The sequence below is a fragment of the Diadema setosum genome, chromosome 7, assembly GCF_964275005.1.
Source record: "Diadema setosum chromosome 7, eeDiaSeto1, whole genome shotgun sequence".
In the NCBI taxonomy this organism is placed as follows: Eukaryota; Metazoa; Echinodermata; class Echinoidea; order Diadematoida; family Diadematidae; genus Diadema; species Diadema setosum.
In genome coordinates, this window is record NC_092691.1 from 22,910,052 (window position 1) to 22,922,135 (window position 12,084).

Genomic DNA, 12,084 nt, shown 5'->3' on the forward strand with positions numbered 1-12,084 from the left:
CAAACACACTGTTGGGAAGTACACATAAAACAATATCAGTAAACCTGTTTTCTCTTTTCACAATGAAAATAATCTTGGGATTTTAATATGTAACATTTGACACTGTGCATATCTTTCTTCATGAAAAAATAAAGTGACAAATTTTACGGCTCATTTCACCTTTCATAACAACATGTACCTAGTAATACAAATCCATCCATACACCAAAATCACAAGTTTTACACTTTGACTACCACAACCATTGACAAAGTTAGTAGATGCAATACAAAGCATAACAACAATGTGCAAGCATATAGACCAAGTACATGTACATGTATTCAAGGCTCTGCAGTGGCATGGTACATGGAAAGAAAAGTTGATGTAGTTTTGAAAATGAAATTAATATACAATAACAAAGGAAGAAATCCTGAGATTAATTCAGAGATTATTCAGATTTGATAACCTTGTTACAGTGCTCTGAAGGGGAAGTGATCTCAACACAGCATCACACACTTTCCCTTTCTTTTCAAGAATGCATTGTTCAGTGCCCATGTGAAGGTAACATGTGGAGAGAAACTAATGACATAATCAAATTGCGGACAAGCTCCACTGCAACACAATGTTCCACATTCTGGCATTTCAGAGGACATGTTTATGCTTTCCGCAAGTTTGTCTATTGCATCGACAGTAATACATGTCATAAATACGTACAGCTTGTTAAGTACTGGTACATTCACTGCTTAGTCTCTTGTAAAACTACAGTGTCTTTCTGTTTCTACATGTAAGTTGAGATTTACTCTATGCAAGATGCCTGTGAAAATATTGGCAAAGACATTGCATTAAATGTTCATTATGTGATGATCAATAAATCAAAACTTTATTTCTGCTCTTTATGGCTAAGCTGAAAGTACAGTTGCACTTAAAATGACTGAATCTTGCTTTTATAGCATTAAACACTGATGCTACATGTACCTGTATCAACACACATAAACTTGCACCGGTATACTGTGTGTATGTGATGGGGAACATACAATGTACTTGTACTATGCATGAAATTTGTTCCGGGGATGTTTTGTTGATAAATAGGTGTTGGTCATTTGATAACGAAATGTAAGTCTGTGAGATATTTGGTCATGACCTCCAGACCTTTGGATATCATAAAGTCTTCTCTAACATGATCATGAAAAAAAAAAAAACAAACAAACAAACCAAAAACAGATACTTAGCTGATTATTTTTTAAGGCAGGAAGAAAAGGGCATTGCCTCTTAATATTTTACAGGTATTTTCATAAACATTTCCTCATATGAAGAATACAAACTTCAGTCCAACAAATGAGGAAAAAAAAAGAAGAAAAAAATGTAGTCCTTCACATACAGAACTGTAACCAGTTACATACCTGTACTATCATGTTACAGTGCTATTCAACGTAAATATGTACAGTACATGTTTCTAGTATTAACAATAAATACACAAGCATGCAGCAGAGTTCAATGAATGCACATGCAATGTGAAACTACTCTACAAATATCTATAGATGTCTCATGGCTTGGAGCAACTTAAAAAAAAAAAAAAAATCAACTTGTCAGGATTCACATACACATATTTTTGCACCGGGTGTCATGAACTACAAATTGTACATTATTACTAAAGAGAATCTGTTCTGCAGGGGAGTAGCTGTAGGTTTTCTCTTTTGCTGCTACATGTACTCTCCATGAATGATACTGAATACTACACTTTGTACATATCAAGTAAACAATCTTATTAACAGAGAATTACAGCGAAAGCTACCTTCTCCGCAGAACAGTTCCCTTCAGTGTTAATGTATAATTTGTAGTTCATGACCCCTGGTGCAAACATACAGATAATGTATGTATACGATCTTATTCACACAGAGTTACAAACATGAACCCAATTTGGGATTGAAAATTATCACTGAAGAGCCGCATTGCAATTTGAAATCCTGTATCAAAATGCATTTTGAATCCAAGTTTGCAACCTAATTGTAAAAATTATTTATACATTGAAGAAAAAAAAAGAATCCAAATTATAATCATCACAAACATAGGAAACTCAACATAAAAGACACATTTCAGGCTTATATTACACAAAAAGAAGTGGAAAATAGGAGCGGAAGTGAACATATATGGGGGATTTGACTAGTTTGTCTGTATGTTTCATAAGATTCATAAACTTTTACTGTGCATTTACAGCTGACTTCTCTTTGTATACACTTTAATGACTGCAAACCTCCAACATTATAATTTGTGTGCAATACAGCCTGACATGCAAATGGCATGATAATCTTCATAAATCACATACATGTAGTAGTACAACATTCTCCTTATATTGGTTTTTCCTGTTAAAACATGTTTCATATTCACTTTACTTAGTGACTGGTGGCACATTGGGAGAAACTAAATTTCTACATCCTGAATACAAGAGAACAGTCAGAGGTACATGAGTAGCAATAGGAAACAAATTCATACTAACCATCAATAGCACCCAAATATAGATTACAAATTTTGTAGTTAGCGATCAGAAAGTCTGTGATACTCATCAGAACAAAGCGAGAGTGCATGTGGAGGAGGGGTGGATAGTGAGAGAAAATGAATGGATCTTTCCAGCACATACAAGAAAATATCCTTTGTGAAAGAAGAAAGACAGCACTTGAGGGCTTTGTTCAAGTTTCTCCTTATGACTTGCTAGTACATCTAATGTCTTCTGTGAGTGCAACTGAATAGAAGACATAAGAGGCTCTAGCAATGTATCAAACATTATGAATATACACTACAAGGCAATTTACGCAAGAAATTAGTCATATATGTACAAACTAGCTGCAATGCGTCTGCAGTCCCGCTCATTTTGACAGAACTTGAAACAAGAGGCAGCCATGTCTTGGAATTGCTGAGGTGTGGCGAATGTGGCATCTAAACACAATATGAAGCACAAATTGTTCCTTCTTTTCACCCAGTTCATTACTTATTGATGTTTCCATACAAGTTGTAACACTGGTTGGTCAGGTGGATTTAAGACAGAGTGACATCACTTGTTGTGTTCTCCAAGTGGCTTTGTGAGTGGTCGCCTGAAGAGTAGAATGTGAGGCTCTGTTCAAAGGGTACAAGCGAACAACAAAATAGATTTAGTTGGTATTAAAGAACATTGTTGCTGGTCACAAGTGATTAAAACATGAATCAAACAAACATTTGGCCTACACATTTTTCTCTCTAATTTCTAAAATATATAAAGTTTAGTTCACAAGACATGCTTAAAGGACAAGTTCACCTTCATAAACATAAGGATTGAGAGAATGTAGCAATATTAGTAGAACACATCATTGAAAGTTTGAGGAAAATCGGACAATCCTTTCAAAAGTTATGAATTTTTGAAGTTTTTGTACAGTAACCGCTGGATGAGAAGACTACTGCAGTGTGTGAATAACTTAGATGTCACATGCGTACAACAATATAAGGAAAATATGAAGAGAATTTCACAAAATTTCATCTTTTGAGAAAAGTACACATTCCCCCGACTCGTTACCGACAAATGTTATGGGTAATATTATTCCCCCTGCCTTTAGAAAGAGGTAAGTTAAGTGCTCTTTTATTATGCGAAAAAAAGTGAAAATATGTTGAATTTTCTTTACATTTTCTTTATACTGTTGTACGCATATGACTTACAAGCTGTAGTAGTCTCCTCATCCAGCAGTTACTGCACAAAAACTTCAAAAATTCACAACTTTTGAACAGATTGTCCAATTTTCCTCAAACTTTCACTGATGTGTTCTACTAATGTTGTTGCATTCTCTCAATCCTTATGTTTATGAAGGTGAACTTGTCCTTTAAATATTAATTTGGCCTGGTGTTGGAAAATTAATATGGCAACATATCATTGTGATAACAAAAGAGTAGAAATAAAAATGTAGGATCATATTATTCTGATTAGAATTAGCACTTAGAAAAAAGATTTCATTCATTTTATTTTCATTGTACATTATGCACAGCAGTTTTACTTACACTGTATAACAGTGTAGCACTGTGCTTCACACACTAGTTATTTCATGTGATGTTACTGTTAAAGTGGAAATTTTCGCAGTGTTGAAATTTTCGCGCATTTCGCGCAACCCGAAACTAGCGTGAAAATAAAAGCACGCAAATATTTTTGCTTGCCGTATGTTCCAGTAGTTGATGTCTTGATTCCGCGGAATTAAAATCACACGAAACTCTTCTTACCCCGCCAAGCATGAAAAATTAGTCGCGCGAAAATATCCACTTTTACAGTACGGCATTCTTATTTGAAGAACAGGAATGTTGTCAGTTTATAAAGGTGAATGGAACCCCAAAATACTAGTATGCTTTTCCTTTCTTTTCTACAGCCTAGTACCATAATGAAGCATTTCATTCCCCTGTTCCTTCAAATTAAAGGACAAGTCCACCTTCATATACATAAGGATTGAGAGAATGCAGCAATATTAGTAGAACACATCAAGTTTGAGGAAAACCGGACAATCTGTTCAAAAGTTATGAATATTTTAAGTATCTGTGCAGTCACTGCTGGATGAGAAGACTACTGCAGTGTATGATGTCACATGCGTACAACTATATAAGGAAAATAAAAAGAGAATTTCACAAAACTTTACTTTTTGAATAAAGTGCACATTTCTTCAACTTGCTACTGACGTATGTTACGGGTATTATTACAATGTATACCCCCTGCCTTCTGAAAGAGAGAAGTCGAGTGTTCTTTTGTTATGCAAGAAAAATGGAAATATGTTGAATTTTCTTTATTCTTTCTTTATATCGTTGTACTCATGTGACATCACAAGCTTACTTAGTCTTCTCATCCAGCCGTGACTGAGCAGAAACTTCAAAAATTCATAACTTTTGAACGGATTGTCCGATTTTCCTCAAACTCTCACTGATGTGTTCTACTAATATTGCTGCATTCACTCAACCCACATGTCTATGAAGGTGAACTTGTCCTTTACGTTCTTTAGCCGGGAGTTTGCTTACTGTAGTTGTTGCTACATGTAGATACTAGATAAGGCAAGCCTTCGGCAAGCGCTGTGGTTTTAAGGGCAACTTTTGTGTACAAATCATACATAGAATTTAAATACATTATGTAACGATACCAAAAATGGCCTAATGAGTGAATGCAACAATACAAAAACATGTCAGCAAAGTTTGAAAGGTTATGGCAGGCCTGTGTACTAACCTCTTTTTTTTTCTTTCTTTCTTTTTTTTCTACTTGTCTGACCAGTGCCTGTTGGATCAGTAGATACCAAGTTCTTTTTGTGTGTGTGTGTGTGTTTTTTTTTTCCATTTTCACTGGTCAGATCCTAAAATTTACTGGTCCTGTCCTTTTTTCGACTGGCCCCGACAATGTTATTATCTTTTTTAAACTGTCGTGTCGGACCAGTAAATTTGGCAATCCCTGATAAGTTAATGGCCAGACAATGATTTTTACTGGTCTTTAATCGTCGGACCGTGTCAGTGTTAAGCATTGGTTATGGAATTTTAAGGTATTGCTGCAAATATCACTGGATGAGAAGACTACTACAGTTTGAGATGTCATGTACAAGTACATGTCCAATGCTACAAAGAAAATATGAAGAGAATTCCTCAATACATGTATTTCATATTTTATGAAAATACACATTTCCTTGACTTCTCGCTGACATGTTAAAGAGTAATAATAGTCCCCCTGTTTTCTGAAAGAGGTACACTGTAAATCCAGTGCTCTTTCATTATGTTAGAAAACTGAAAATATGTTGAATATTCTTTTATTAAATATTGTTGGTCATACAAGATGTCAGTGTTGCAATCTTCTCATTCAGTTACAGCTCAAAATTCATTATTTTTAAATGGATTGTCCAATTTTCCTCAAAACATCACTGATGTGTTCTATTCATATTGCTGCATTCCCTCAATAGACTGATTTACTGATACATTCAATACCCCCTGGTACAATTGTACTTGGACTCCAATATTCATGCATTTGGTTGTTACTACATCGAGCAAACCTCAGGACAAACTTTCGGGTCGCCAATAAGAACACTTTTGCAGGAGGCATGCATATCAAAATTTGAATGTCATGTACACGTAAAATTTTAGTAAACCAGCCTATTCACACATTGTTGGGTCTCATTCTCCTTTAAATTTATCAAAAACATGATTTGTTGAAGCATAGAAAGGATCAGATTTTTCACATTTTGAAATTGAAATCAAGGGACCATGATTAACATCAGTTGTTATGTATGGTAGCCCTTGCAGTCTTGTAAGTTGTACTGTGTGTGCGTGCACATTAATCTTCCATTGTCATATAAGATCTCTTCAATCAAGCAGTATTGCTGATAATGCTTTTGAGTCGAAAATAAAGGGGGACCTGAAAATGAGCATACATGCCATACTTTCCTTTTCTGAAAATCAACCAAAGAGGCCATTACAAATTATACAGAGACCAAGTGTAAGTGGCAAAGAATAACAATCTTCTAGAATGTGATCAGAACAGATTTTCTGCTTACCTGGACTATGGCACATATAGTGAACCCATCCTTGACTCTGCTGAACTCCAATTTGTCTCCATTCTGTCTCTGTCATGAGATGATTTGGAACCAGCTTTGCTATATCCTTGGGCAGCATTACATGTCTGTACACACAAGGGGGGAAAAGTACAACATGGCCAACTGTTAGGAAATTACTTGTACATTGTAAGTTAAAGAAAATTTTGTTTTTGTTGATTCACCCCTCCACCATGAAATGAGAATGATTTTAATTCGAAAGAAAAAGTGTACTTTTTCTTTCGAAAAAGGGGCTGACTGGGGCCTTATACAGTAAGACAAACAGTTACCGTACTGTACTCACCTTTAGATAGTCATGTGACTGTGAGTAAAAGTCCTTTTGATGAGACCAAGTACTCTACTTGCCTTGGCAGTAACTTTGTGTCATAATACAATACAACAATTCCCATGAAGAGTGAAATTGAGTTAAGGAGAAAAATACACTCTTTGATCATCTCAATAACCCCCAGATTATCATTCTAATCATCTAAATGCATCTGAGGTTCTCTGCGACCATGGACCATGGAGCATTTGTGACATTTTCATGATTAAATTTGAGCTGCCATATTCAGGACCAGTGCTCAAGTTTGTGGATGCATGGTTTGCTGCAGTAACTGTACAATCATTGTAACTGTGTTCAAGTGTATCACCAGGATCACCCTACGTTAATTGACCGTCAGCATTTGGCATCGCCATTGATTGTTTGCAAACAGTCTCACGTAACAAGAGTCCACCAAACAAGAGTCCAGATGCAGATTCATTGCTCTAGGATACAACCACATGTGTGTGGCTGCAGCTGGGTGGTAAACTGGAAGTTCCATACTGAGTCACTGCCTTGAAAGGAATAGTCTTTGTGCTGATACTGTTGAGGCAATCGCACTTCAAATCTGTAACTTTAACAAAGGTATGTTAGGACCCTAAACAGTAAATTAAATAAACACAATGACCAGATGACCACTGGAAACAGAAGCATAAATGCCATAATAAATTCAGATTTAGTCCCTGACCCTGGCCTGTTTTTTGTTTGTTTGTTTGTTTATTTTTTTACACAATTTCTGTTGATGTTAAATGTCTAAATCCAGAATAGCAGATTACAGTTGTACATAAATTGACTACCCTGTGGAGTGTGGATAGGGCCTTCATCACGATGATTACATTCCAGGCCCAGGATTGGATCTGTTGGAAGGCCAGCTCCAACACAAACAGTTAACACTAGCTGTCGCCCATAATTTAACCATACAACGCCGTCCAAAATTTGCTACATGTTGAATCCTAAACAGAAAAATCCATCTGTCTGGAGGAGTGTTTTATCATATTACTATCATTATTATTATTTTTTTTTTTAAATACTTTTATGGCTCTCCTCCTGGATTCTGTGAAGCCAGACGCAGTCTCCGCGGAACATATCCCCAATGACCAAATAAATCACAGACCGATCTTTCAGTCAAGTTGAACCCCGACGTTCATTTTGGACTCTTAACATTATGCTTTTGCCCATGGTTAGATTTACTGACTGGTTATCGGCACCCGCACCAAGGTTTCCTTTGAACATGTTTCTACTGACTGGGCCCTGAGCGTCTTGTTAGACTGACTCTGAGTGAAATTGTCTGACATCCACACCCATGCTTGTTAGACACAAAGACTATTGGTCATGCACCAAGCACCGACAACCAGTGGACCGACCTACTCTACTCTACAACACTAGGCCTACTTTGTGCACTCCCATAGAGATGATGATGATGATGAGAGTGGGGGTTGGACAACTCAACCGTGGGATAGCGCGACCCCTGGACAGCTCGACCAGGTCGAGTTGTCCAGGGTCGGGTTTGCGATTGGACAACTCGATCCCGTTCTACTCTTTACAACACTAGGCCTACTTTGTACACTCCCATAGAGATGGTAATGATGATGAGAGTGGGGGTTGAACAACTCGACCGAGGGACAGCTCGACCAGGTCGAGTTGTCCAGGGTCGGGTTTGCGATTGGACAACTCGATCCAGTTCTATTTGTTACAGATTTTTCAGAATGAAACATTTTTTTGCCACATAAATGGCATAGATTCAAGAGTTGAGTGATACAATGTAAGAAAAAAAAACCTATTTAATTCTACAAGCAATTTCTTTTTATTTTCAGATGCTGCAAAGCATTATTTCACAGTATTTCCCTGCTCTAAAAATCTTGGTGACCAAGCTTTTTCTTGTGATGACAGCCTGTATGTTAGGTGCACTTTGTTGAGAAATTTCTGTGAAATGATATTATCAAAAGCAAACAACAAAAGATAATCTTTCATATTATATACAAATGTAAATTCATGCATTTTCTATCCTTGGTGAAAATTTTCATGAGCAGAGGAATCATTAAATTAAAAAAATCATGTCTACTTGGAATTCCCTTCGCTCATACTTTGTGGCGCGCTCAGGGTGGCGCTTGCTCCCACCGATATCAGCACAATGGGATGCGAACAGGATACAGCACCATGGGGCCCCCTCCCCTGTAGGGCTGGCTGTTGTGCAGCTTGATGAGTGGAGCAGGCTGTTTTGCTGCGCAGTTATGAAGTTGGCTTTTTTTATAGAGCAGAGAAAATACAGTGAAATATTGTTTCACAGCATCAGAAAACAGAAAGGAATTGCTTTTGAAATATGATTTTTCATACATCATTTGACTAATTTATGCCATTTGTATGACAAAAATGTGTTTACTGTAAAAATCTAATAAATAAAGTTGGGCCGAGTTGTCCAATTACAAACCCGACCCTGGACAACTTGACCCGGTTGAGCTGTCCAGGGTCGGCCTTTCTCAGTCCGTGAAATCCACTCATGAATGGGCTCCGTCTCACAAGGCACTCTCCCCCTCATGGGACTCCTCTTCACTTCTCATCCATCTCACATCTGATAATTTTATTATTATAGATGGATATATTGTAAATCAGAAAAAATTCTGATTTGATTAAAACTCGATTTTTGTCAAAACAAATCTAGATCAGAATTTTTTTCTTCTTCTCATCATGGCGAGTGGACATGTGTGTGTAACAAAAATTCACAGTGCAAACTCGCAACCATTTGACTTTAAATATACATATCAGATGTGAGATGGGTGAGAAGTGAAGAGGAGACCTCATGAACACTGCGGGGAGGGAGCCTCTTTGAATAGGGAGTTTTCGATTGGGTGAACGAGAAGGACGTGCCGCCGAGCGCAACTGTACGTCAAGGCGTCACGTCTGTACGTTGACCCGCTGCTAAAACACATTTCGATTTTGGGCGCTGGCGTCACGTCTCGTGGCGTGTGCAGGAGGCAACCAGGCCCTGTGCCTTGCGTGCATATAAGCGGAATTTGTGACTCGTTTCTGTACTTGTAATATTTATTTTTTTATTCTTTGACTAGATGCGTATCCTGGGAGGAATTATGTGGATTTTAAAACATGATGCATGGTAAGACTACTAGGCAAATGCACTGCTGCACTAGCTAGGCCAAAAGCACCAAAATCTGTTTGCTTACAGCATTACGTGTAAATGCATGTGTGGGACTACGGTAGGCAGTTGCAAAGTGCGAAACAGTGAAAACGGGCAAATAAAGTAGGTACCAGAGGCTGTAGTTTGTATGTCAGCGCTGCTGCTGTGACGTATCGAGATCATAAGCTTTCATGTAATTAGAATATAAATATTCTCTCGAAAGAAAAAGGAAAACAGGTGAACTGAGCACGGATTTCCCGAGAGTCATCGTGCTCTTTAGCACGATACCCGAGAGGAGCGTGACGTCATAGCAAGGGTGGGTTGAGCACGGCGCAACCGATTTGGGTGGACGGTGATAACCGGGGTTAACGCGTTCGAAATTTGTGCGATAAGCCGAGGGTCGACACTCGCGCATGCGCAGTACGTAAAAACTACGTCATAACAGGGTGACGCCTGGCTCAACGTGCAAATCGAAAAGTCCCTAATATAGTAAGTCTACTACTCATGCATGGGATGTGGCGTAATACGCTGCAACATTCGAACATGAATACAAATTAAAAAATATTAGGGGTATACAGGTAAATAACCTGAGGAAACAGGAGGAAATAGAATTGAAGAAAATCCTCCTTTAATAGTGATAGGGCCTAGGCTCCTACACGTAATTTGTTACACATATTTGCCCATTCACTGGATTTATACTCGTGTAGGCCCTACGTGCTTGTCAATTATATGGGAAAACGGGCAGCCAATTAAAATGATGAGCTTGCGCCGGTATACAGTGAAAAATGTCACTTGTGTACGTCGCCGAGAACTCTGTGCGTATGGTACGACTATCGAGTCAACAATCTGAGCCCCGGATTATGAATCTGTGTGGTATTTTCTGCCTCGGGTGGAATGAAATTCAAAGGTGAAAATTAGAGATATTTTCTAAGATACTGTACAAGGTATTCATTCAAAAAGTGGTCGATGACATGAGTGGTAACCGTCCTGTCAGGTCTAACTTTACCCCAGAGCCAGAGCAGAGGTGCTCATTTATGAGCACGATGAGGGGCCCACCAGGGCAGCAGGGCCGGGGAGAGTGCCTTGTGTGTGAGACGGAACCCCCCTCGGCCCTCTTCATGATGAGCGCAATGCAATGGTCATACAGGTAGGCCTACAGATGTAAATTCAGGTTTCTAACAGTTTAGACTCTCATCCTCATGATTCTAGAAGATATTGCCTTGCCAGGCATGGAGCAACCTGTTGACGCTGTACCGCCTGTAACCTTGGCCGTTACTGTACACTGACTTGTGGTTAACTAATAAAGAGGGTAGTTACTTGTTGTAGACAAGTGAAGTGTAGGACTAAAACTGGTCGTTACGAGTGCAAACCATATCCATGATTTAGACCCCGTCTAGAACATACTAGATGCTAACGTAGAACTATAGAACAGTTCTAAAATTTACTTCATTATCTACAGTAAAGGACCCCCTACTTCAGTACTTGTATTGAATTAACTGATTACTAATGAGAAGTTGTTCAGACTGTAACCACGATTGTATCAACTTTAGGCCTACTCACTTCACGTTGCGGTGGGGTTAATTCTAGTGTGACTTGAAATTTGAATTCTCCAGGGTTTTGACTTACCTATACTCGTATTTGTCGTCAAAATATTTATCTGAATAGTAAATATTCTTGGCACCCATTGTTGAAAAGTATTAAATGCTGCAGATGCTTCCTGAAATGAGCTTGAGGGACGACAAACAGAACAGGCAAGAATAAGAATTAAGATGACCAACGCCAACGTCAAAGGGCCAGGGTAAAGCACGTCCGTCTGCACTGCGCGAGAGTTTCAATTTAAAATACAGGTAGGATACACAGCACGTATCCTGCATTGTGCTATGCTATGTGTGCAAGGTGAGTATCGTATGCACACAGCACAAAAATCGTCTTTCGAACCGCCCGCTGCACAAATTGATTGGACGGAAATGTATCACGTGACTTAAAACCCCACAGCTCGATTGTGCATATATTTGTCACTAGATGGCAGCAAAGCATTATGTATAGAAGGCTCTGCTGTGTACCCATGTGTGTACCAGAGCCTTCTGAAGGCTCTGATG

The 12,084-nt window shown here is 38.4% G+C and overlaps 1 protein-coding gene across 1 annotated transcript; it reads right to left on the bottom strand.

Moving 5' to 3' along the window:
• Positions 1–47: 47 nt before the first annotated feature.
• On the bottom strand, positions 48–11,855 carry LOC140231008 (cyclin-dependent kinases regulatory subunit-like). Its single transcript, XM_072311159.1, has 3 exons — positions 11,612–11,855; positions 6,501–6,625; positions 48–3,084 (listed from the first exon to the last, which is right to left on the bottom strand). The coding sequence occupies exons 1-3, from the start codon at positions 11,668–11,670 to the stop codon at positions 3,023–3,025; spliced, it is 246 nt and encodes an 81-aa protein (XP_072167260.1). The 5' UTR covers positions 11,671–11,855; the 3' UTR covers positions 48–3,022.
• Between the last annotated feature and the right edge of the window lie 229 nt (positions 11,856–12,084).